The sequence below is a fragment of the Arabidopsis lyrata genome, assembly GCF_000004255.2.
Source record: "Arabidopsis lyrata subsp. lyrata unplaced genomic scaffold ARALYscaffold_4, whole genome shotgun sequence".
Taxonomy (NCBI): domain Eukaryota; kingdom Viridiplantae; phylum Streptophyta; class Magnoliopsida; order Brassicales; family Brassicaceae; genus Arabidopsis; species Arabidopsis lyrata.
In genome coordinates, this window is record NW_003302552.1 from 17,431,481 (window position 1) to 17,456,940 (window position 25,460).

Sequence of the window (25,460 nt, forward strand, 5' to 3'; positions counted from 1 at the left end):
TTTTGACATTAATGAATTTGTTTAGCAGGAAAAAAAAAAAAAAGGTTATAAAATGAGTGTTTTATCAACAAGTACATGTCATAAGACATGATGTTTTACGACATGCATGATAAGCTACGAATTGGGAAATGTTTCTTAAAAAATATATTTTTATGAAGCTTGAGTACTCGAGACCGAGTACGGGGGTACCCACAAGGCCACAACAGCCGCAACTATACGAATCTAAAATCGATGTATTGGAAATGCATTACGTATACCTTTTCGACTACGAATCGACAACGTGTCCAGTTCGAGATTGCATGGCTCCCATATGAACCATCATCATTTATGTAAAATATATGTTATCTTTTAATTATATATGTATAGTTAATTTTAAATTATTTATTGTACAGTTTCAAATGTTTTGGGAGAAAAAGTACTCATAACCCTATCTAAAACTTGCAAATAATTTGGCATCCTTTTAATAATAACTAATTGGTTATTATAACAAAACGATCTGAACAAACTTTCAAAATCATTTGATTTTTAATTTATAAAAGTATAATAAATAAGGATATATATGATTTTCTGTAATCTCCATTAGATCTATGTGAATAGCTGTTGCGCATTTGGGACCTCAATATGTCCATCTAATAGTTTATTAAACGCCAACAATATCTATGATATTTTTTCTAGTAAACAATATATATAAAACTTTTTTTGTTGTGAAAATTCAGGAGGTAACTCGCATTATTATATTTTAATAATCTATAATATTTTTTTTCTCATAAACTAGGTAGACTTTTGTAAATTTTATTATTTTCTTCTCTATCATTTTCAAATGTATTTAATATTATTGCGAGCTAGCTAGACCCTACCATCTCGTGTCTTATCGATTTAAATACTATAGAATAATAATATTAACACTATGTCAACGGTTTTTGGTAAGGACGAGTTAAGAAGAAGAAGTCAGTCTCCAAGAATTTGACTCAGAACAATACCAAAACTGCTTTAATCCGTCAAAATATCAATTCTGGACTATTCATTTCAACGTCTCCTTCAAACACGTATGTATATAAATACCTACACCCACCAACACCACATCTTACCAAGTCCTCAAACATAGATCCTTGCATTTACATATATATATAATATCTCTAGAATTTTCAAGAGCATCAAGATCCATCAGGTATGTGTATTACATAAGTCTTTCTTATACAAAACATACATCTCCTGAGTTTTCGTTCTTTGATAAGTTCTATATATTTGCTAATTGTTTATTGATGCATATACGTGGAAATGTCTCATTTTCAGTGTAACGGAGAAGAATGTCGCCGTCAATGATAGCTCCGGTGATGGAAGAAGAGAACAAGAAATATCAAAAAGGCGTGAAACATCTTTGTGACAATGGTCTGACCAAAGTACCAACTAAATATATATGGCCTGAACCTGACCGACCTATCTTTACAATATCCGACAAGCTCATCAAACCAAAACAAAACCTAAAGCTTCCCCTCATAGATTTCGCTGAGCTCCTTGGACCTAACCGCCCTCATGTTCTACGAACCATAGCCGAGGCCTGCAAAACCTACGGCTTCTTCCAGGTTGGTTCTCAAAACCCTAAATTACATGAAGTGATATCTAGATTTCTTGCTAAACAAGTAAGCTATGGTAATGGGCAGGTTGTGAATCATGGGATGGAGGGAGATGTGAGCAAGAACATGATAGAAGTGTGTAAGAGATTCTTCGAGCTGCCGTACGAGGAGAGATCAAAGTACATGTCGTCGGACATGTCGGCTCCAGTACGATACGGCACGAGTTTCAACCAGATCAAAGACAATGTATTTTGTTGGAGAGACTTCTTGAAACTCTATGCACATCCTCTCCCTGAATATCTTCCTCATTGGCCTTCTTCTCCTTCCGACTTCAGGTCAGATTTCCCACATTTACATTTTATAACTAGAAAGTTAGCTAGACATGTGCTTATTTTCCCATTTACTGAAAACAGAAAATCTTAAATTTGATATATTCCATCAAGAAACTCCACAAAAAGATTTTAGCACATGTGTTTTTAAATAAACTCAAAAACATAGGTGGTTCAACATTTACCTACGTGAAGAGAATTAGTCAGAGGAAATTTGTGATATTACACACAATTTTAGAATCTTTCAAGAGCATGTATACCCAATTCTTCCACTTTGGTCACAAATCGCACACCCAATAATTAACTAGAGGCAAGGGCGGTTACTAAATTATATTTAAAATAATATAGATATGCATGTAACTATGTAAGTGGCGGCTTGTGAATCTATAAAGATGAGTGGAATTATTATACAACTAAATAACAAAGAAAAGGTCACATTACGACTTACTTTATCTTCATAGCTACACCACCACCATATAATAGCAGTCACGGGGTTACTTTACGTATCACGAATAATGTTAATAAATCATCCCCAATATATGTTATTTTATATAAATGTCGATAAAACTTTAGTACATGAACGTCTAACTAAATTTTTTATGTATAAAAAATTTGAAAACAGGAGTTTGGCGGCTACCTACGCTAAAGAGACGAAAGAGATGTTCGAGATGATGGTCAGAGCCATCTTAGAAAGTCTTGAAATTGATGGCGGCGACGAGGCGGCTGAGGAGTTGGAAGAGGGAAGTCAGGTGGTGGTGGTGAACTGCTATCCGCCGTGTCCAGAGCCGGAGCTGACGCTAGGGATGCCACCGCACTCCGACTACGGCTTCTTGACGCTTCTCCTTCAAGACGACGTTGAAGGCCTTCAGATTCTGTACCGTGACGAGTGGGTCACCGTTGATCCCATCCCTGGCTCTTTTGTCGTCAACGTAGGCGATCATCTCGAGGTATGTTAATTATCATATTTTTAAACGTTTTCTTCTATATTTTCATGTTACCCAAACTACTTTATTTACTAATAAATTTAAATTTAGTGACTTCTATTTCTTGAAGTAATTTCTTTTCTTTTTTTTGTTTTTGCTGTCGTCTAAATAATTTGTATCTTAAAAAAAAAATTTAGAGATTGACATTTATAAGTGATTAGCATGTCAAATTAGTTTTAAATACAATATCTCATATTTTTCTCTCATTGTTGATCTAAAACATTTCTAGAAAACTAACAATTTTGTTTATTCTCTGTAGATATTTAGTAACGGGAGGTACAAAAGCGTGCTACATAGAGTATTGGTGAATTCCACAAAGCCTAGGATATCAGTGGCGTCGCTGCACAGCTTCCCCTTGACCTCCGTCGTGAAACCATCACCGAAGCTCGTCGATGAACATAATCCACCTCAATATATGGACACTGATTTTACCACTTTTCTTCGATATGTTTCCTCTCGCGAACCTAAGTGGAAGAATTTTCTGGAATCACGCAAAATCACCATATAAATTAAATGAAATTTTCATTTTTTTAGTAATGTTAATAAAATGAAAAAGGTGAATTAAATTGTGTTATAGATTACGTCATATATATGGTTAATAAGAAAGAATAACAAAATACACAAGCCATATCTTTCTTCCTCATGAACATGATTATTATTTTCTACAAATATAAAGACGAGACTAGAGATATATTTAAATCAAGTTTTTAGCTATTTTTATTTAATAGTATTTTCAAATAGCTAGGAATATATATCTTTTCCATGTCAAATAGTCATTAACCAGTTAAAACAAAAAGAAAATAAAACAGGGTTCCAGTCTATGTTGCATGGAAACGGAAACGGAAACGTGGAAGCGAAACGTTTCGGAAACGAGAAACGATTTTTTTCTAAAATTAGGGATTGGAAACGTTTTGGAAACGTATACACATATATAATATATGTATATATATAACATTAACATAAAACTATAAAAATAGTTTAATTAAACAATACAAGTCCAAAACATCAAATATTAAATAGGTTAACTAAAATTCTAAAAGAAAAAAAGATTAAAAGGTTCAAGTTCAAATATTTAATTTAGACCAACATTTTCATCCTCATTTTCATTAGTTTCATCGTAGATCATATAAAAATGCCTCCAAATCTAGTTTGTCGATAAAAAAAATTTAAAACTCAGAGTCTTCCAAAATTAGTGATATGTATTACTCTATAAATTTTAATCTTTTCAATTTTTATTTATTAAGTTTCCAAAGTCAATAAAAAGGATTTGTCGCGTTTCCATTTTAGAAACGTGAGTTTCCATCGTGTTTCCAAACATGGATTTTTAGGAAACGCTTTTCCGTGACGTTTTTCGTGTTTCCGAAGAGTTTCCGTTTCCGAAACGTTTCGGAAACGAGAAACGGATCTCGAAGAGAGTTTCCATGCAACATAGGTTCCAGTAAAAGAAAATCATAGACCATATATTCTTTTAACTTTTTTTTTTTTTAATATGACTTTAAGTCATGTCTAATTTAGTCTACAAGATTACAACCAATCACACACGATATTTTGAATTTTCTTTAACACTTACAACTATAATAATTGTAATAAATATTAACACTACTCATAATAGCCTAAACAAGGATTAGATTATTATCTTCAAAATTTTAAAATTATCCATACATAGATTTTGGTACCAATTGTTATATTTTATAATATGTACCAATTGCAAACTACCAAAAACAATACTTATTTACATGAAACTAAATTCACATCCTTTTTATCCAATTAAGGCTGTTACATGTTTATGATAATTTTATCTGAGCGTGAATGCGAGCTATGAACTAGTCATAATCATTTCATTAAGTTCATATGTGCTAAAACTCATTTTTGCCTATGATGTAGATGTTGGTGAAAGGACTTTCCTAAAATTAGGTAAATTGCATCAATATTTTCTATAATGAAGAGCCATCAAAATAAATTCTAATTAACACACAAAAAATATTTACTTTAGTGTAACTATGAAAATTGCGATTTCATAAACATTCAAACAATTTTGCGTAAAAGCTTCAAAACATACAAATGCTTTTGGTATTTCAATCAACAATTTCTTTCATTTCTTATGACTTATGAGCCACATTTATTCTTATATTTCTGAATTAATTATATTATTAAGCTATGTTGCATTATCAATTATACTATAGTTGTATACATATTTGATATATAAACATATAAATGAATATGTATGTATATTAGTATACACATATATCATATATCGTATATGGTGTAAGTATTCATATATTATCTAAGAAATTTGCAGAAAAGATGCTCAACATTTACTTAAAACATATCTAAGATATGCAAAAAAAAAAAAACCTAGACATATTTATTCTCAAAGCATCTAGTTATCATCCACATTGGAACAAAGAAAGATGGTTATATGGTGCACAAAGCCGAAGTTTGTGATTTCGACAAATTGTATGCTAGATTGAGAATGTTTGTGATTTCAAAAAATTTGAAAGAAGCAACTACAAGGTTAGGTTCATTCAATTTTAATCGAGAAAACATAGAGCCAACAAACAAAGGATTCTTCCGCATGAGACTTTAGGAGATAAAAACTGATATGTCTTTTACTTTCTACCCAACAAATATAATATGGATACGTTATAGATACTTTCCACAAATATGTTTATGAAAATCTAGGTGGAAATAAAGAAAAAAATTAATGTTTATAAGATGTTAGTCTTACATAGACCACTTTCATTAGTAAAACATGAAATAATCTTGCTATGCTCTAAAGCCGCTGCTCTCCATCGATAAAGGAGATGTTAGTGAAAGGAGCCGCTTCCACATCGGTGAGTTGCTTCGCATAGGGAACCCGTTTACTGTGTTTGGCTTCTGGTATGTAGTACTGATGCTCTCTGTAATACGCAGTCCTAAAAAATCATATCAATTCAGTCCGTAATACACAATCCAATTAATTCGTTCATTGTGATTTATGTTGACTAACCATTGTGTCTTGTGATCTCCCATGTCATTCCACCCATCAAGAGAAACATGTATGTTTTGGAGAAGACAACACTTGCATAAGGTCTCCATGCACGTCCGATCGAGCCAGACTTTCACGCTTCTTGTAGTCTTGCAATTCACGAAAATGAATGCCGTTCGCTTTTTTGATGACCCCTTTCCATTTACCGTAATACAAACAAGTGTATTTTCTTTTGTGACCGAATGAATTGTGCAATCCTACAAAAAAATATTTGGTTTCGAATTGTTAATTTACATGTAAAAGTCTATATTTGAACATTAATAACAACAATGCTGTGCTTTTTTTTTGTGTTACCTCATAAAGCGATTTTCCATTACCGAATATAAACTCGTAAAAGCTAGCTACCGCTTGTCCACTGAATGCTCCAGGGTTTGGTGCGGGAGCCGTGTCTATTTATACCAAGCAAATGACAAACAAAAACATTAAGTCAAATACTACGTTCATTATAATACTAACTATCTACGAAGGAAAGAAAAATTCAATTAGATATATTGCATAGAGTATTAGAAACCATAAAACATAGAAAAAATTCATTAGATACCATAAAACAAAGAACTTTTTAATTTTATTTGATATATTATTAAATCTAAACTACCTACGAATGAAGAAACCATAAAACAAAGAAAATAATATCTCAAACTTTTATCTAAGCAAGAGATTTTCAATAGAAACTATAAAACATACAATTTTTTTTTTATTAGATACTTTATCAAATTTAAACTATCTATGGAAGGAAGAAAATATCTCATTAAAAATCATAAAAGAGAGGATAAATTCTTTCAAACTTTAATTATCTTCCCATTATCTAATTTCAAAGCAAAAAAAAAAAATATTTCTATGTTATTAAGATGAGACAATTAACTCAAAAAATTTCATGAAATAAGTAATTCAATTAAAACTCATATAAAAATTACAAAAAAGAATTTAACTTTGAAGCTTATGTTATGGGCGGTGAATTTTTTTCCAAAAACCGCAACCGAAAATCTTTCGAAAGTGTCGTTGGAAGAAGATATGGCATCATTCGACGGATACTGTCATCACAAGTGATCGATCGTCCCTTACCCAAAAAAAAGATTCTTTGATTATTCCAATTTTGTTTTTCTTGAACTTCTTATGAAATATCGCCATTTTGGTTAATTGGTATAACATAGACTATTGTATGGTTTTGTAGTTTGTGCAACTAAGAAGTACTCCCTCCGTATTTGAATAAATGTCGTTCTAGCCTTTTTTCTGTGTTTTTAATTAGTTGTCATTTTAACAACTTTTGCATAAAATTTTCTAAATTACCCCCAATTAATTGATCATAATTAATCAGTCTAAATTACCAAAACTACATATACCAAAAATATAATTGTAAATAATCGTTTCTCATAAGGTTAGTTTTGTAATTCTGTGCCCTTTCTTAATTCACCCAAAAACAGTTGAAACGACATTTTTTTAAATACAGAGGGAGTATTGGACTTTTACAGGTCTATATATATGAGAGTTGGTGTCTTCTTGTACAATAATCATGACGCTTTTAACACTCATCTTGTGTTTTTATTTTTGTTATAATCTAATAAAATAATTAAATAAAAGCATCCATTGTGTTTTTAAATATTTGCTTTTCAATAAACTTTGTTTGAGAAATTCTCATTAAAAACCTACATTATTACCAAACTATACAAAACTTAAAATAAAAAATCACGAGAATTTCATATTTGTTTATGAAAAGTTCTAGAGATTTGGAGATATCGTATTATATAAAAGCAATGTATGTGTGTATAGGATAACCAAGTGTCAAAATAATTGAGTTTTTCACCGGCTCAAGAAAAGAAGAGAGTAAAAAAAGCGAAAGTTTTCTCAGCCCAAGCCGTTTAAGTACAGTTAGATAGCAAGGGACTGATGGGTTCGATTTCCTTCTTCACTTACTAAAAAACCATTTTCTTTTAGCAGCCCAAGCTATACTACAGTTTTCTCAGCCCAATAGATCATTTAGTAGCCCAATAGTTTATTTAGCAGTTTTCTCAGCCCAATAGGTCATTTAGCAGCCCAATTGGTTATACTCAGTTTCTGTTAACCAAAAAAAAAAAAAAAAGGTGAAGCGCCTCGAACGACGTCGTTTTAGGTTAAGTACAAGTTTGAGTTTTTAAATGTGGGATGGTTTAAAAAAGTGATATGGACTGAGTAGTCTGTGTAAAGACGAGTGCGTTAGTAAGATATAACATATTTTTTTTTGTCTAGATAGCGTTTCGTTTAATCACTCTGTGTTTTTTTTTTTTTTGAGCAAACCATTCTCTCTGTTCCTTGGTTGTAAACTTCACAAAACATATGTCTACAAGCATTTGGGTGGTCGATATGGTAAAAGAATTATTTGTGTTTTAGAGATTGTCTCAACTCTCAAGAACTTGTCTAAAACAAATGAAAATATGTTGACCACAAACAAAGGATATATATGTTGACCAGAAAGAAAAAACAACTATAGAAAAGACTGCTAAGAAAAAGGAAAATATTCATTTTGTCCCATTTTATAAGTTTTTTTTTTGGCTAAAAGCATAAAAATTAAAAAATAAGAATGTTTTATTAATTATAAAAATTCAGTCAATAGAAAAATACTGTTCAAATAGTCATAAACTATTAAGTTAATATAAATTAGCAAAAATGCTTAATATTTGCTCAAATTGCTCAAAACATTTGCTCAAAAATTGCCTGGATCGACAACATTGATAGCACTCTGATCACTGCTAAAGTTTCGATAGCATTAACCTTCTCTCTGTTTTTTTGCAAGGAACATACATTACTACAAAGAGTTAACATGAAGAAATATATTATAAGTTTGTACAGAGAACATGTAAACACCCGATTTGACGATGATGAGGGTCTTGTACTTTCTTGAATTAGGAACATCATTGATAGCTCTCTGAACACTTGTGAAGTTCCCTGAACCGTGTGAATCCATGGTGAAAACAAAAGCAAAGCGAGATATCTTTGTAAAAATAGGCTTCATAATCGGTTAGTTGTTTTGCGTATGAAACTCTCCTTTTATAATTTGCTCCGTCTCCAGAGCAGTTATGCTCTCTGAAGTACACCTTCCTGTGAAAAATAAAACCATTTAGCACATAACTTGAGATATTTTGTTGCTGATTTGATAAGAGTTAGTAGTCAACTTACTTGTCACGAGTTGGATCACTCATATTATTCCATCCATCTGGAGATATTATTCCAGACATGTACGTGTTCAAGAATACGACCGTAGCAAAAGGTTTCCAAGCTCGTCCCAGCCACAACTTCCCTGTTCCGTATATCTTGCAGTCACAAACGAGAACCCTGTCTTCTCATCTATTGATTTCTTTCCATGTGCTTTGCGACATCCACTAATTCCTGAGGCACTCTCCTTTGCTATGGATCTAACACACAATCCTGCTTACAAATTCAATGAGTTAACTCGTATTTTGAAATTCTATTACGTGTCTTTTGAATATTTACCTTGTAGAGTGATCTTCCATTGCGGAAGATGAAATCAATGGATCCTTGGATAAAACAGTTTTTGAAAAAATGTCTTCCTTGATTATCCAAGAGCGTGTCTTGAGCCCCATAGAATCCAAAACTGTAGAAAGCCGCTTGGTCTCCATCAACCCTTAGCGCTACTGCTTGTGAACCTTCCATACCAGGTTTTGGTTCCGGCGCAAAATTTTTTTCCAATCCAACAAAAAAAAGTACTCTCTCTGTTTTTTAAAAGTTGTCGTTTTAACTGTATTTGGACAAAGTAAGAAAAGGTATACAATGACTATATTAACCTCATAAAAATGACAAGTAATTATTTACAAATAATTTGTGTTCAATAAAATGAGGGTAATTTGGGTAGTTATTGACATAAATTACATTATTATCTTAAAACGACAACTAATTTAAAACAAAAAAAAGCTCTAAAACGACAACTATTCAAAAACGGAGGGAGTATCTATTAGAACTCATTAAACAAATGAGTTTCATAAAATAATATTTGATTGTTGAAGATGGTTCTACCTTAAAGCTAATGTTGTAAGCAACAAAGTTTGCCGCGAATACATCAAAAGAGTAGCTATTTAAAGTGTTTCGTGAGGATTGTGCAGTGTCGTTCAACTCGATTACAGTGTTTTGATAATCAGTTCCGTGCAGTACAAGTTTCTTTTTCTTCTCGCTTACATTTACCTTCTCTCTTTTTTTTTTCCAAGGAACATACATTATACTACAAAGAGATAACATGAAGAGATATATCATAAGTTTGTACAGAGAATTACTTGTAAACTCCCGATTTGACGATGATGAGGGTCTTGTAGTTGCTTGAATTAGGAACCGCATTGATAGCTCTCTGAACACTTATGAAGTTCCCTGAACCGTGTAAATCCACGGTGAAAACAAGAGCAAAGCGAGAATGAGGTTTGAGAGATGATATTGTTGAGAAGAAAGAAGCAATTGTGATAGTGAAGATTATCTTGATAGACATGGTTTATAGACTTTGGTGTTTCTAAGATGGAGAAGAATAGAAAGAGCAATGGTGATTAAAAGTTTCTTAAATTTTTTGATGAAGAATGGTTTGAGAAAAAACAAAATTATCTCTCTTTCAAATTTCCATTATCTTAGTGAAAATTTTAGTAAAGTTGGCTTAGTGAAATGCATTAGCATTTACGTAGAGAGATGTGCTAATCCAACAAAAATATCTCTCTTTCAAATTTCCATTATCAAACTCAATACAAACATAATTGCGGCATCTTGTGATTTGTACGAAATTTTTTGTTTCCCAAGAAGAGCAGGTAAAAATTGTGAACCTACAATGTAATATAAAAGAACTTCACATCTACAAATAATATACACAAGTATATGTTGTAAGAACTCATTTAAAACCTAAACACTTCACTCTTTAATCCATCTTTCACCAAATCCATGACTTGCTTACAAATTTCAAATCAAAATTTTCTTCTAAGATACACACCGGTTTCTATTTTATTGTCAGTGATTCGGTGCCAATTGACTGGTTTCCGCAGCATGGATATGCTCCTTTGAACCTCACCATATGGTAGCATATCTTAATATCTTCATGAGACAAATTTCAGAAACTACACAATTTACAAACGAGTCACATGCGAGTTTTCTGAACCCATCCATAAGGGCTCTGCCTCTTCAGCTGCTGGAAGCCTGGAACAACAATGCTTTCAACATTCAGGAATGAGAGTATCTTCTCAATGCAGAAAACGAGCAATTGGAAGTAGCAACGAAACTCGGTTAAACAATGAACCTCTTAATTAAGTCCTTTAGGAAACAAAATTTATCTTCTACATATGGTTCTTAAAGAGACAAGAAGACATTACCTTCTCTCGGCTGCGCATGTGAGTTGCAACTAATGGAAGTCCAGCAGAAACAACAGATGCACTATATAAATTAGCAGCAGAAAAAAGCCAAATCAATGATTATTCGCAGTATATATATATACACAATTACACAAATAGTCTCTGGTTAGATAGCGCCAGGGAAGAGATCTTACTTAACAGTCATAGCAGCACAGCAGATTCCCCCATAGTCGTCCCTGCATAGTCTTCCTAAACGAAAAAAGCACATGTGATTTTTATTGATAGTATTTGAAAGTGTTATAAGGATCAAAGGCAGGCTACTTGAAGCAGGCATTGATGGAAGAGTCCTCACCAGTGCACCATTCTCGGAATAAGATTGTGCCAATAAATTGGATCAACTATAGATAGGACCAAAGTAATCCTGTAAGAAAGAGACTGCACAAACTTAGGGTACGATGACAGAGATTAGCAAATTCCAGTTGATTAGAGCGATATTTATGGAGGGAAAATGTTTGTGATATGATTCCACTAAAAATGCAGAGGGATATAAAGCTAACGCAATAAGCTTCTGCATTTCGAAATTATACAAATTTCCTAGAAGAGGGTACTTGTTATTCAAGGTTATGCCCCTACTTTGGTTCAACTTGTATTAGTAGGCATAGAAATAGACATATTTGTACATACTAACCAAATCAAGATGATAATTTATTTCATATACATACATGATTCAAGTTTTAAGTTGCTATACTTTACGCTAATGTAGACCGATGCAATGCAACCTTCCTTGGCCTTTTGTGTGGCCCCATAATTTTACGGCGAAACTTAAATGGAAAGAGAATCTTGTATATTATGAGCTAAACCAATTCGTCAATTATCAAAACGAAACAAAATAATTGCTATAACAAAGTTCTAATTCTAAATTCGAACTGCAGAGGCACTTACATGAAAACTAGCCAATGCCTGAGACAGTAACATTTGGGTTTCAGGAGAAGTAACTTTGCCGCTGATCTGATGTCAAGATCACTGGTGGAATCTACATCAGTTCTCTCTTGCTTCATATGATGTCAAGATCACTGGTGGAATCTACACCAGTTATCTCTTGCTTCATCTGTATTATTCCCAAAGAAGAATCTGAAAGCAAATCTAATGGTATATCCAAACAGATTTCCTTTAGGTCATTCCTGTCAGAGCATCATATAAATAGAAAACGAAGATACAACATCAAAACCTGTGCTTTGAAGACACTTTAACATAAACCTAATGGTCCATCAAAACAGGTAATACTTTAGAGAGACCTAGCGGTAAACAAGTAATCTAAGATAGACCTGATTGTCTCAGTACAGGTGAACCTTTCAGACAGAGTTGTCAAACAATTTTAGGCATACAACACATTAAGAGGAAGAATTTAGACACACTCAGAATGATTACCTGCATAATACACACACATATGTTTTAGCTTCCATGTTCTTGACAACATGAATGCATCGTCCAGCTAAGTGATCATTCAACAGGATCAACTCCTTCTAGTTGCCCAAATGCAGAACAATTTAACATTGTAATCTTCAGCAGTTTCGCTCATGGACTTTTTCTCGCAGTATTTGCAATGCCAGTTAACACGAGGCATACTTGGAAGAGAAACGCATTCTACATAGACCTGACAGATCTGTTGAGCAGAAGTGTTTGACATAATGCCCTGAGACGCAAGGTGATAATTCAAGATTTGGTAACCAAAGATCTAAAAGCAAGGACATGCCAAAGCGACAACCAACATTGTAAATCAAGTCATATCATATGGTTTAGAAAAGTGTAGTTTCTCATGCAATGATTGATGAAGCAACAAAATGGTACCAACTTGAGAGAAGATGAAACCAGAGTTTTTGGGAATACCTGAGAGAAGTTAACGGCGTCGGAGAATGTCGCAGGAAGATGCAAAGATTCTCGTCGGAGGATGCGATCGGATTCGCCAGAGAAGTAGCCGGAGTGTGCGGAGGTTGCTATCAGAAATGGAGCTTCGAGGAAGAGGCAACGGCGGTTCGTCGTTTGACGGAGGGTTCGTGTCACCGTCGGGGCCGTCTATGGGCCTCGGTCACATTCTATAGGCCCAATATCAAAGTCTTCTTCAATAGTTATGGCAGATGGGCCTAGATGAATCTCCCGCTCAAAATGCATAAATATCTATTTTTGGTAAACCGTTTAAATATTTATCTTTTAGTCATATTTCAATTTCTTGAAACGTAAACAAATTTCTATGAAATATATGTTACCAGAAAAAATAAAGGAAAATTATGAGAAATATAGACATGATTGCCAAGAAAGGGAAAATAGAAAATAAAAGTAACCAAGTAAAGGAAATATATCTATGAAATTAAATTTTTAGAGATTTTGTTTTTTGGAAAATAAAATTAACATTTATGTGATGGATTCTCTCCTATATAACTCCCAATGACTATGCGAAAGTGGAAACAAACACAAATCATAAGAAAATTGAAAGAGTTGGGAAGAGCGAAGGATGATGGTTTGCAAGAGTTTGGTTATGGTTCTCATATTTGTCTCTCTCTTTGGTCTTCACCAATGTAAGAATTTGATCAATCTTGTCAATTTGTCATGATTCGATTCATATTTAAATTTGTCAGCGAATGATGCTGGTTTGGTTTGCTAGAGAATCTAAATGCATACGTATTCAAATGTAGGCGTTAAGGACGTCGTAATATTACACTTCTATATCATTAGTCTCAATGAATTCAATTCACCATGATTATTTTATATTTTGGGATAATGATTAATGTAGGTCGTCAAATATATCCTCCTGATCCGAAAGGAATAGAAAGATGTTTTGTTAGATTTATGGGAGAGCCATTTCCAGAAGAGTTTTTGTGTTGTATCGAAGATCCTTCCATTTGCTTCCCTGAATTTGAACCAGAAAATTGCCTCAGAGACTGTCCGCCGCTACGAAAAGGTGGAGCACCGTCTCCTTCACCTGGTGCAACATTGCCTCCTCTATGAATGCTCGTTGAAATGATTAATGATTAAGATCTTTGTACTATGTTCTCTCTGATCCACATGAAAGATCTATAGTGTCATCAATAAGTCAATAACATTTGCTCAATGCTCTAGACTCTAGTCTCAATCTCCCAGTATTATCTAATATCCTTTTCAATATATTCTCTTCTTCCCTGTATATTGTTATTCATAAATCAATCTCTTTCTTGTCTAGCTCATAAATCTCCATCAATTCAACAACCCTATAGATATATATTTCTGAAAATAAAGAAAAGTAATTCAAATTGTAAAATAGAAACTGTTCAATAACAGAGTATTTTCCTACTACAAATTACAAGTGGAGTGTGCGTATACAAAAACACCACAATTTTGAAACCAAACAAAATACAAAAGGGTCTTACAAAAAATTATTGTGCAATTTATTTAATGAAATTTGGTTCAATTTTGCAAATTTTTTCTTTAATTTTGACAAATATAACGAAGGACATTTGGTTATTTTGGTTATAAGTGAGGAAATAATACAGTGTTCATACTTACACATGGTCGTGCTCTTCTCTCTTGTGGTGGTGGTCTGATTTATGTTAAATTATTACACTAATGAAAAAATCTGTGTAAAGTGGCTGTCTGTGTCTTGCTTCTGGGCTACTCGGTTTGCCCCATATGTGTCTCAACTCTCAATAGCAAATATCTTCTTGAGATTACCTTTATGGCAAAAACATTAAACTTTTCAAAGGATGGTCATATTCTGAATTCAAAATCTTGGTCTTCTTTGGTGTTTGCTTGAATGGAGATGAGACAATCGAGCTAGTTTCTACAGGAAATTACACCCTAATGTAAAGGTTCTGTTTTCAGACTGCAGAGAATAGAAAACAGCAAAGGAATGTCCATTGTTTTTCTTTCTGAACATAAAACTTGTAAATCACGTGTGACACCAATCAATGTGCAGAGCGTTGGTGAAAAACTTGACAAAATTGATGAACGAGTTTTCATCTTTAAGAGACCAGGAGAGAACTTGATAGAGTTACTTACAACTGGAAGCAATCATGTCTTTTGTCTTTTTACATCATATATTTGTGACACAAAGATAAGAATGCATAATAAGAACTTTGGTTTTTAAGTACATAAGAATGCATAATGAGAACTTTAGTTTATATGTACATAAGAATGCATAATAAGAACTTTGGTTTGACAAAAATGTTATAGCATTGATGGTTTGCTAAGTAGACAAGAATGTTTTGTTCTGCCTCTCCTGATTGCACACATTGTTGCTGTGTCAAAAGTCTATGCTCAATGTTTTATTTGATTCCAAACTATGGAACCACAGATGCATACATAGGCTTCCCTCAATGACCCTTCATGGTAGACATACAAAGATATATATTGTAGTCTGTAGATGTGGAACGGCCCTATAACATGATCTAAATAACGCAGGTTATAGTAGTGACTTTGAACCTCAACAGTTTCACTTTTTCTTTTGATATGCATATATAAATCAAAGATGTGGAATAATTAGATAGATACTCTGCTTTGGTCTCTAACTTCATTTCCAACAAGCAACTGACTCTTCATGTCTTAACTTAAAGTAATCTAATAAGACCATATTTCTTTGACATTGTCTTTGGTCTATGCATCTAGGCATTAGAATCCTTACATAATTCAGTAAGAACTGATAAGATTGTCTTCGTGTTCTTCAATGTTTAGCTCGGATGGTATCTTAGTTCCATTCAGCCACTGATCTCCATCAATGTAGGAAATGTCTGTGAATGAAGATGCTTCTGAATCTGTTAGTTGTTTCGCATATGGAACCCTCCCTTTGTAATCAGATCCTTCTCCATAGCATCTATGCTCTCCAAAAGTCACAGTCCTGAAAATAAAACCCATTTAAGCATAATTCACAATATGTAGTATATGACTTGGAATGAAAGTTACCACACTTACTTGTCTCGGGTCAGATTTCCCCAGTCATTCCATCCCTCGGGAGAGATGATTCGAGACATGTAAGTTTGAGAGAAAACCACAGTTGCATAGGCTCTCCAGGGTCGCCCAAGCCACACCTTCCCGGTTCCCTCTATCTTACACTTTAAGAAAGAAAATCCAGACTTCTCATCAATTGATTCCCTTCCCTGAGCTGTAATGATTCCACTAATCCCTGAGGTACTCTCTTTGGCTATAGACCTTATTAAGCATTCATCATACAGCGATCTTCCTTTGCCATATATGAAGTCAATGGAGCCTTGGATGACGCATTGCTTGAAGTAATGCCTTCCATTGCTATCCAAGACGGTGTCTTGAGCACTGTAGAATCCACACCCATAGAATGCTGCTTGATCTCCATCAATTCTAATGGCTACAGCTTGTGCACCTTCAACACCGGGTTCAGGTTCTGGAGCATAGTTCTTCCTCGCATCAAAAACAGAGAAGAGATTTAAGTGAAGGAAGATTTGATATGTATTATTGAGAGATGCGGTACAAACAGAGTATTCAGAGATAAGGAAACCAATATACAATATGCATATAGTAAATGAGAATATATATGGAGGAGAGATTTGAGTCAATCAAATCTTACTTAACATATATATCATCACTAATAAATTCCACATCTAAACGAATTAGGTTATTCAGACAATGATTATAACAAAAATGTTAGAACTCATCCTTAAGAAAAGAACAAGTGAGAACTCATAACATATCACGAGTTTGGTTCTTTTAAGGCAAAGGTTATAACAACAAATATGAGAACTCAACAATATAAACGAACTAGGCTCTTAAGACTGGTTATAACAAAACATATGAGAACTCAACAATATAAACGAATTAGGCTCTTAAGACTGGTTATAACAAAATATATGAGAACTCAACAATATAGACGAACTAGGCTCTTAAGACTGGTTATAACAAAACATATGAGAACTCAACAATATAAACGAATTAGGCTCTGAAGAAGACTGGTTATAACAAAACATATGAAACGAATTAGGCTCTTAAGACTGGTTATAACAAAACTTATGAGAACTCAACAATATAAACAAACTAGGCTCTTAAGACTGGTTATAACAAAACATATGAGAACTTAACAATATAAACGAATTAGGCTCTTAAGACTGGTTATAACAAAACATATGAGAACTCAACAGTATATATAAACGAACTAGGCTCTCTTAAGACTGGTTATAACAAAACATATGAGAACTCAACAATACAAACGAATTAGGTTATAACTTGAGAGATCTAGATATGTTTACCTTGAAGCTGATATTATAAGCAACGAAATTTGCTGCAAATATACCAAAAGAGTAGCTATCTTGAGTTCTTCCTGATGAACGAGAAGTATCATTCCACTCAATAATCGTTCTTTGATATCCTCTGCCTTTCATCATAATGTTTGTCTTGTTTACACTAACCATAACCTTTTCCCTGTTTTTCCAGTGAAACCATGCATCAATAGAAGTCTAGAACAGAGAACATAAAGAACATGTGTTATAAAGTTGAGTAACAACCTGTAAACTCCTGAATTGATGATGATGAGAGTCTTGGAAGAGCTTAAATCAGGTACAGCATCAATGGCGTTTTGAACTTTGGTGAAGTTACCATGTCCATTCGGATCAACAGTGATCACAAGAGAATTGTCTGGTAAGTTATGATGGTTTCCAAAGAAAGCTAACTCTCCATGTTTAGAACAGGTTCTTGTTGTTGAAGTGAAGGAAGATTCAGATGAAGAAGAGATATGGATTGTAGAGAGGGAGAGGAGAACAATGAGAAAAATTGACATGATTCTTAGCTAGTTCAGAGAGAGAGATACAAAGATGTGAGGAAGAGGAGTTTGAGAGTAAATGTTGGTATTTATTTTTCCTATGGTATTCATGTAAATACATGTATATTTTGGACCATTTCTGTTCATGTAAAGTCAAAGCTAAGCACCAAGTCTTAAGACTAATCTTTGACATTTGTTTTTACATACATTTTTAGTAGCTCAGCTCCCTCTATAAAGTAAACTTTTTTTCTTTTTAACATGTCGCTATTGAGAGATATTATGATTCTCTGCAACAATGTAATTATGATCAGTTCTTTTGAAAAATTTAAGTATGGCATCATCTTCTGATATCTACCTCTGGGGCATTTACGTAGAGAGATAGCATTTTGTGGTTTGTACTACGTACTAATATTTAATTTAATTTGATTCTACTCAATTTTGTTTTCACATTTGAATTAATAGATAACACAAACATAAATTGAAAGAAACAATCTTGATATTAGAATCCAAAGAAAAACATTTTTCTTATTATCTCTAAAATAAACATATTGGTAGAAACGAAATTTTTTGTTCCCAAAAAGAACGAGAGGTAAAAAAAAAGAGCTTAGCATCTACAAAAATTTACACAAGTCTCTCTGTTGTAAGAAGTCATTTAAAACCTAAACACTTCACTCTTTAATCCATCTTTCACCAAATCCGTGACTTGCTTTACCTCAACACAAAGGATGCACATACAACTCATTGGCTTGTTTCATATCAAAATTTTCTTCTAAAGATACACTGGTTTCGATTTTCTTGTCAATGATTTGGTGTGCATGCACTGGTTTCTGCAGCATGGATGCTCCTTTGAACCTCACCATTTGGTAGCATATCTTTATATACTTACTGAGCTGTAGCAACAAAGAGTGTTTAACTGATGTGAGATTCTCCTGGAACAAATTTCAAAAACTACACAATTCACAAACGAGTCAAATTCATCGCTTTACCTGTTCAGGTGCAAGTTTTCTGAACCCAAATTTGTTCATCCATAAAGGCTCTGCCTCTTCAGCTGCTGGAACCACGATGCTTTCAACATTCAGGGATGAGAGTAGCTTCTCAATGCAGGAAAAGAGCAATTGAAAGTAGCCCTGTTTTGTATAAAACCCCATGAAATTAAGGAAGGAACCTCTTTAAGTCAATTGGGAAACGGTATTTTTCATCTAGATATGGTTTTTCAAGAGACACAAAGACATTACCTTTTCTCGGCTGCACATGCGTGTTGCAACTAATGGAAGTTCTGCAACCTCTCGGCCAAATACTCTTAGTAGTCCAGCAGAAACAACAGTCGCACTGTATACAAGCCAAATCAATGCTTAACCGCAATATAAATCTGCCCTCTGGTTAGATAGCGACAGGGAAGAGATCTTACTTAACAGTCAAAACAGCACAGCAGATTCCCCCGTAGTCTTGTCCTTGCATAGTCTTCCTAAACGAAAAATGCACTTGTGATTGTTATTGATAGTATTTCAAAGTCAGGCTATTTGAAGAGGGCATTGATGGAAGAGTCCTCACCCGTAAACCATTCTCGGAATAAGATTGCGCCCAGAAAGTGGATCAACTATAGGATCAAAGCAATCCTGTAAGAAAGACACCGCATAAACTTAGGGCACGATGGTAGAGTTTAGCAAATTTCTATTGAGAGAAAATGTTTGTCATATGATTCCACTAAAAATGCAGAGAGAGAGATATAAGCTTCTGCATTTCGAGACATTTGTACATAAATCAAGATGATCATTTATTTCATATATATACATGATTCAAGTTTTAAGTTACTATACTTTAGGATAATGTAGACCTATTCAACCTTCCTTGGCCTTTTGTGTATTATGTACAGCATTTTGCTAGTTACCCTGCCCCATAATTTTCCGGACAAGATTAAATGGAAAGAGAATCAGCCATGTGCTAAACAGATTTGTCCTTTGTTTAACAGTACTAATTATCAAATCAAAACAAATTAATTGCTATCACATAAGTTGTAATTCTAAATATTGAAATGCAGAGGCACTTACATGAAAAATAGCCAATGCCTGAGACAGTAACATTCGGCTTTCAGGAGAAGTAACTTTGCCGCTGATCAGTCTCCATCTGATGTCAAGATCACTGATGGAATATACATCAGTTCTCTCTTGCTTCCTCTGTATTATTCCCAAAGAAGAATCTGAAAGCGTCTCCGCCCCACCAAGAAGTAACTTTTGTAATGTGGAGTTGATCCTCGTACAGTCCATGGAGCAAAACCAGTTTCCTTTAGGTAATTCCTGTAAGAAAATCATATTACCCTGGTAAGTTGACATCAGGGCAGACACTAAAGATAATGATCCAATCTATGCCAACGCAGAAGATTGTGAGTTGGGGTTGTGGTCACCTTCAGATCCACAATATTCTGACTACTCAAACATCCAATGTGGTATTCCTTTTCACACTGTTGCAAAACAGAGATAATTAGTTTGATATAAAATTTACAGAATAATCTCATTTAAGATCGCGTCATGATTAAGAAAGTACCTGATCACATATTATGATTGTCCGTGGCCCAAATCCTGATCTACAAAAATCAGAACCACTGCGGACAAAATCTTTTATTAGCTAAGATTATAAAAATATATACCTATTTAGTTTTATCTATCTACTATTGGCCAGACATAAATACAAAATGCAGCTATCACATCAAAACCTTTACTCTTAAGACACTTTAACATAGACATAATGATCCATCGAAACATACTTTTAAGAGACCTAGCGTTCTTCCGAAACAAGTAATTTAAGATAGACCTGATTCTCTCAGTACATGTGACACCCATAAAACTTTAAGGGCAGAGTTGTCAAACAATTTTTAAGCATAAGACACATTAAGAAGAAGAATTTAGACTCAGTCAGAATATTTACCTGCATAATACACACCCATTTGTTTCAGCTTCCATGTTCTTGACAACGCGAATGCATCGTCCAGCTGACTGATCAACAGGATCAACTCCTTCTAGTTGCCCAACTGCAGAAGAATTGACATTGTACTCTCCAGCAATTTCGCTCGTGAACTTATTCTCGCAGTATTTGCAATGCCAGTTACCACGAGGTATACTCGGAAGGGAAACACATTCTACATTGACCAGACAGATATGTGAGTGAAAGTGATTGAAAATTCAACAGAGTTATCAAAAACATAAGAATGTCAACAGACCCTCTTGTTTAAGAGACGTGATCAGAAATGCAGCAAAGTGACAAAAATGGGAAAGGTTCTCAAAATGATCCTGCTTGTTGATATATACATATCTATTTATATAACAGAATTTTAATCATAGAAATAAACTAATCCTACATGTAATTTTTACCAACAAGTATAGGTACCGAAGTAGAGGCAAAATTATTCGAGAGATAGAGAAGGAAAATGCATGCTGCAAAATTGATTAAGTACAGCTTTACCTATGTGGAAAGCTCTTGGGCAGCTATCGCAGAGCAAAAGATTTCCACCATCAGCACAAATAACACACAAGTCGTTATTATCATTAGCAGAATATTTCCGACCTTGTGAGAAAGTAGTTGCCCATTCGTGAAGAGATACACCATTAGATGTATATATGTAAAAATAACTGCAAGAAATAGAGAATAATCAGTCACTAAGGGAATGTACCAAAACCAATAAACAAAAGACAAAAGAGCAAATTCGCACGGTTTTCTACGAGATGCCCAGCCTGCATGAGCTTCGAACAGAGAGGGGCTCACCTGCACGCAAAATGCCAAATTAAGAACTAACTGATAGGGTATGATGTGGTTTGTATAATATCCAAAATACCTCAGACTTGCAACAGTAACAATATATTCCAGCGCCCATTTTGTAGCCTCCGAGCAATTTCTGCCCACAGTGATATATGTCTTAAAAGAGAAGGCCAGCTGAAGAGGGATAGAACCATATAACCACACAGAGGATAAGGTAGTTAGTTACCTGTCCACGAGCATAGTATCCTAGTTCAGTTCCCTCTGGTAATCCCCCTCTCTCAAACACTAACTTATGCAATCCTTGATCCCTGTGAAAAAGGAGAAATAGGTAAAACTTAATAAATGGAAACCAACCAGAATAACGAAATTAAGGTGCTATAAATAAATGATACCAACTTTCTTGTTAATCTATAACTCCTCTTTTTCGAAGAAACAGAAAGGGACACACTTTTCACAGCCTTGGGGGTCACAGAATATTGGGTCAACCTTCAAGACATACAAGGAAACCAGATGCATCAAAATAAGACTCTTTATCATCAGTGTCGGTTCGGCTAACATCAGTACATCATTATAAAGTAAAGATACCAACATCTTCTTAAATTTAGATCTGCACTTATTTTGTGAAGATATATTTGTAGAAGCACTGAGATAAGCCTTCCCAACCAAAGCTTGACGTAATGCCCTGAGACACATGGTGATAATATAAGATTTGACAACCAAATTCAAGAAAGCAAGGACATGCATTAAATGTAACATGCCAAAGTGACAACAACAACTGTACATCAAGACTATCTTATGGTTTAGAAAAGTGTAGTTTCTCGTGCAATGATTGATGAAGATGCAAGATACACAACAAAACAAAAAAGCAACAAAATGGTACCAACTTTCTTGTTATATTTCGAGTGCTATTTCCAAGTGGTGACATAAATACTGGCGATATTGACATGGATTCTGATGGCCTGAAAAGGCAAAACAAGACAGCACATAATTGAATATTTATACTAATGCATGATGCCCAAAGAAAATCATTTTTCGCTGCACATAAGATGTAAGCCTAAACAGGAGAAGAGACGCCTTATGACAACGAGTACAAAGAACAAAGGTTACCAACTTTCTTGTTATCTTCAATCTACTCTTAACGGGAGATGCTATGCATGCAGGAGAACTCGTTGAGGTCCACATAGCAGCAGGGCTGGCCTGAGAAGTTTCTACCTCCGAGCATGACATACACAGAAACCCTCTATGGCCAAGAGAGGAGAAAGGGAAGGCACCTAGAAAGCCCAGGTAATAAAGTTCAATTTTAACCAAAAATCTATGAAATCGATAAATATTAGAACAAGCTAGGGAGAAATAAGATAACAGACCCACCTTTGCATCTTTTACAGGTAAAACATTTTTCTTTAGACGCATAATCAACAGCATCCAGAATTGTTGCTTCGAGAGCATGTAGAGGAGTGTTCCTACTTATATTTAAAACATCTAGCAGGCTCTTACCATTCTCAAAGCAAATGTATTGTGATGCCCGTCTGTATTGTTTACAAGCATGAATCTCAAATTTGGAAGTTGAAATAACCTACAAAAAAGAAATTATTTATAAACGAGAGTACGTCTGATAGAATCACAAGAGATCATCAAATTCAACCTACATTCTAAGTTGCAGAGGTGGAAACAAATTCTTACATGAGCCCAATCACATGAGGAACATGAGCACAAAATTCCACCATCTTTAATGATGCCACGGAGACCAAAGGCTTGAGACTGGCACATAAAAAATTCACTTTTTAGATTAAGCCAGAATGAAATGGTCACAAAAGCATACAAAACAAAACTGAATAGCCCAACCTTAACAGTACCCATGTAAACCACCGACAAACCATCGAGTATACCGGTCTCAAAAAGTTCCCTCACTGTTTCCGGCCTCCTGCGGATTAAAATGGACTTGTCCGCCAAACTGACAGAATGACTCTGTTCATCTAATCCCTCACGGCCAAAGTCTGGTTCCGAAAGAACCTCGACATTCTCAGGCACCAAATTGTTTACCTTCTTCATTCTCAAAATAGATTTATAGATCTGTGCTGTACGCTTAAAAGATCCATGCCTTTTCTTCTCTGAGACGCTATAGGATTTTCCCATGGTTCTAACTTTAGTTCCTAGTCTCTTTACCTCAAAATCCAGGCTTCCTTCAGACAGAATTTCAACAGGAATCTCTTCATGTAACAATTCTACAAAATTGATGTCGTCAATTACAACGTCGACTAATGAGCTACTGTCAGTCTCAACTGCCGGACTTTCAGCTAAGCTGCCAGTAACTAACCGCTCTTCCACAGCAATTTTCCCGGCGGGGCTCTCAACAAATGTATTCTTAATACAAGAGTTCCCACTAACGTTAGTTTCACCTATCGAGCCATTTGTAACACCAATTGTTGGTTTCGACTCCTCAAGATGATTTGACATTCGATTTTCCAACAATCCAGCATTTTCATCTCCTTGTTCGTGAAGCTTGGTGAATTTAGTCTTCCTAGTTCTAGTGTAAACAATAAAACCATTGACCTGAGTCGTTTTAATTCTCTTACAGCTAGTCCTACTCCTATCACCAGCCTCACCACACTCTCCGTCTAAGGCCAACCGCTTAACCGGAGATTGCCAAACCGAACTGATACCGCCGCCCATCGACTCGGGCACAAACTCTTCCTTCATTGCAACGAATCTTGCAGGAAATCTACACAGAACAGAGTGAAAAGGAGAAACAAACTGATATTAACTAGTGAAGAATAGATTCGGGAAACTATGGAATTCGAAAAAAAAGGGTAGCTTTTCAAATCTGGCATAGAGAAAAACGAAACGAACATTGAAGAGTCTTGAAACCAGTTCGATTAGACGATTACGATGGAGTTATTATTCAGAGACGAATCGAGGATTTAGAAGTGAGCATCGGATCGAATCTCAAATTCGATAGCTAAATTAGGGTTCAGGGGAGGTTTCATACATGGATCTGGAGGAAGAAGAAGATGAAACAAAATCCTTTTGGGTTGGGATTTAGGATTTTGCAGCCACTGGGAGGAGGAAGGAAGATAGAGAAAAACTGCAGTAAATTACAGTCTTCAGAGCAGTGGCAATTTTCGTAAATATTAACCTTTTTAATGGGTATTTCTTTGAGATATAACAATAGGGCCCAAGGCCCATATTTGTATCGCGAAAATTTGCGCTTACTAATCTGTGTGTGTTTTTTTTTTCTACAATAAAAACAACTGCGTTGCGTTTCTGTTTGGGGAGTCTGTTTTTTTCGAAAAAAAAGACAATTTTATAAATCGTTAGGAATTACAAGTTGAAAATTTAATCTTTGTTTATCCTCTTATGAATAGTATTAGAATTTATTAAAACTATCACAATTTAAATCCAGTCTAGACTCTTTTTTTTTTTAAATCGTTTTTATACCAAATGAATGGCTAGGAATTAACCATGTGTTTGGTTGCATGTGTGTGATAGATTTCCCTGTGCATGTAATCTAAATCTTCTCCAATTACGACCAGCTCCTTTTCTTTCCACTTTGATAATTTTTCTTGATCTCTTGTTAGGAGCTAATTTTTATCTTGTTACAAGCTTTTTTAAAAGAGATTTCATTACTTTTGTGATTATGTAAGAAATTGGTAAGAAGAAGAAAAAAGAGAAACAACTTTCATATTCCTTTCATTATTTGCTTTCTAATGAGTTTTGATGATCAAACCTACTTTTAAACTCA

The 25,460-nt window shown here is 34.4% G+C and overlaps 4 protein-coding genes and 1 long non-coding RNA gene across 6 annotated transcripts; 1 reads left to right on the forward strand and 4 right to left on the reverse strand.

The window, feature by feature from the left end:
- The first annotated feature begins 988 nt into the window (after window positions 1-988).
- LOC9317527 (protein DMR6-LIKE OXYGENASE 1) lies at window positions 989-3,415 on the forward strand. The gene is made up of 5 exons (XM_021027364.1): window positions 989-1,168; window positions 1,294-1,583; window positions 1,662-1,909; window positions 2,526-2,850; window positions 3,146-3,415. Exons 2-5 carry the CDS (start codon window positions 1,308-1,310, stop codon window positions 3,392-3,394), a joined length of 1,098 nt encoding a protein of 365 aa, XP_020883023.1. The 5' UTR covers window positions 989-1,168; window positions 1,294-1,307; the 3' UTR covers window positions 3,395-3,415.
- Window positions 3,416-5,659: 2,244 nt separating this feature from the next.
- LOC9315689 (probable pectinesterase 15) lies at window positions 5,660-10,379 on the reverse strand. Its single transcript, XM_021029081.1, is given in 7 exon segments — window positions 5,660-5,801; window positions 9,065-9,206; window positions 9,209-9,307; window positions 9,310-9,313; window positions 9,380-9,589; window positions 9,923-10,091; window positions 10,174-10,379. Coding segments are annotated over 7 exon segments (972 nt in total).
- A 314-nt stretch (window positions 10,380-10,693) lies between these two features.
- On the reverse strand, window positions 10,694-13,351 carry LOC110229372. The gene is made up of 7 exons (XR_002332765.1): window positions 13,108-13,351; window positions 12,649-12,913; window positions 12,163-12,401; window positions 11,573-11,641; window positions 11,415-11,469; window positions 11,242-11,302; window positions 10,694-11,068 (listed from the first exon to the last, which is right to left on the reverse strand). It is a non-coding gene; the product is annotated as an uncharacterized LOC110229372 (long non-coding RNA).
- A 2,409-nt stretch (window positions 13,352-15,760) lies between these two features.
- On the reverse strand, window positions 15,761-18,003 carry LOC9315690 (probable pectinesterase 15). Its single transcript, XM_002881416.2, has 4 exons — window positions 17,718-18,003; window positions 17,463-17,634; window positions 16,159-16,616; window positions 15,761-16,084 (listed from the first exon to the last, which is right to left on the reverse strand). Exons 1-4 carry the CDS (start codon window positions 17,987-17,989, stop codon window positions 15,877-15,879), a joined length of 1,110 nt encoding a protein of 369 aa, XP_002881462.1. The 5' UTR covers window positions 17,990-18,003; the 3' UTR covers window positions 15,761-15,876.
- Window positions 18,004-18,470: 467 nt separating this feature from the next.
- On the reverse strand, window positions 18,471-24,797 carry LOC9317529. 2 transcript variants are annotated; one of them, XM_021028647.1, is made up of 21 exons: window positions 24,569-24,796; window positions 23,564-24,440; window positions 23,402-23,479; window positions 23,090-23,294; window positions 22,833-22,992; window positions 22,606-22,680; window positions 22,311-22,403; window positions 22,118-22,207; window positions 21,948-22,029; window positions 21,798-21,857; window positions 21,675-21,727; window positions 21,428-21,594; window positions 20,894-21,104; window positions 20,513-20,570; window positions 20,373-20,429; window positions 20,020-20,265; window positions 19,523-19,587; window positions 19,380-19,436; window positions 19,207-19,300; window positions 18,958-19,098; window positions 18,471-18,861 (listed from the first exon to the last, which is right to left on the reverse strand). In XM_021028647.1, exons 2-21 carry the CDS (start codon window positions 24,416-24,418, stop codon window positions 18,685-18,687), a joined length of 3,024 nt encoding a protein of 1,007 aa, XP_020884306.1. In that variant the 5' UTR covers window positions 24,419-24,440; window positions 24,569-24,796; the 3' UTR covers window positions 18,471-18,684. The 2 variants fall into 2 exon arrangements, with proteins under 2 accessions (XP_020884306.1, XP_020884307.1); XM_021028648.1 differs by lacking the exon at window positions 22,606-22,680 and having other exon boundaries at window positions 24,569-24,797.
- Window positions 24,798-25,460: the final 663 nt, after the last annotated feature.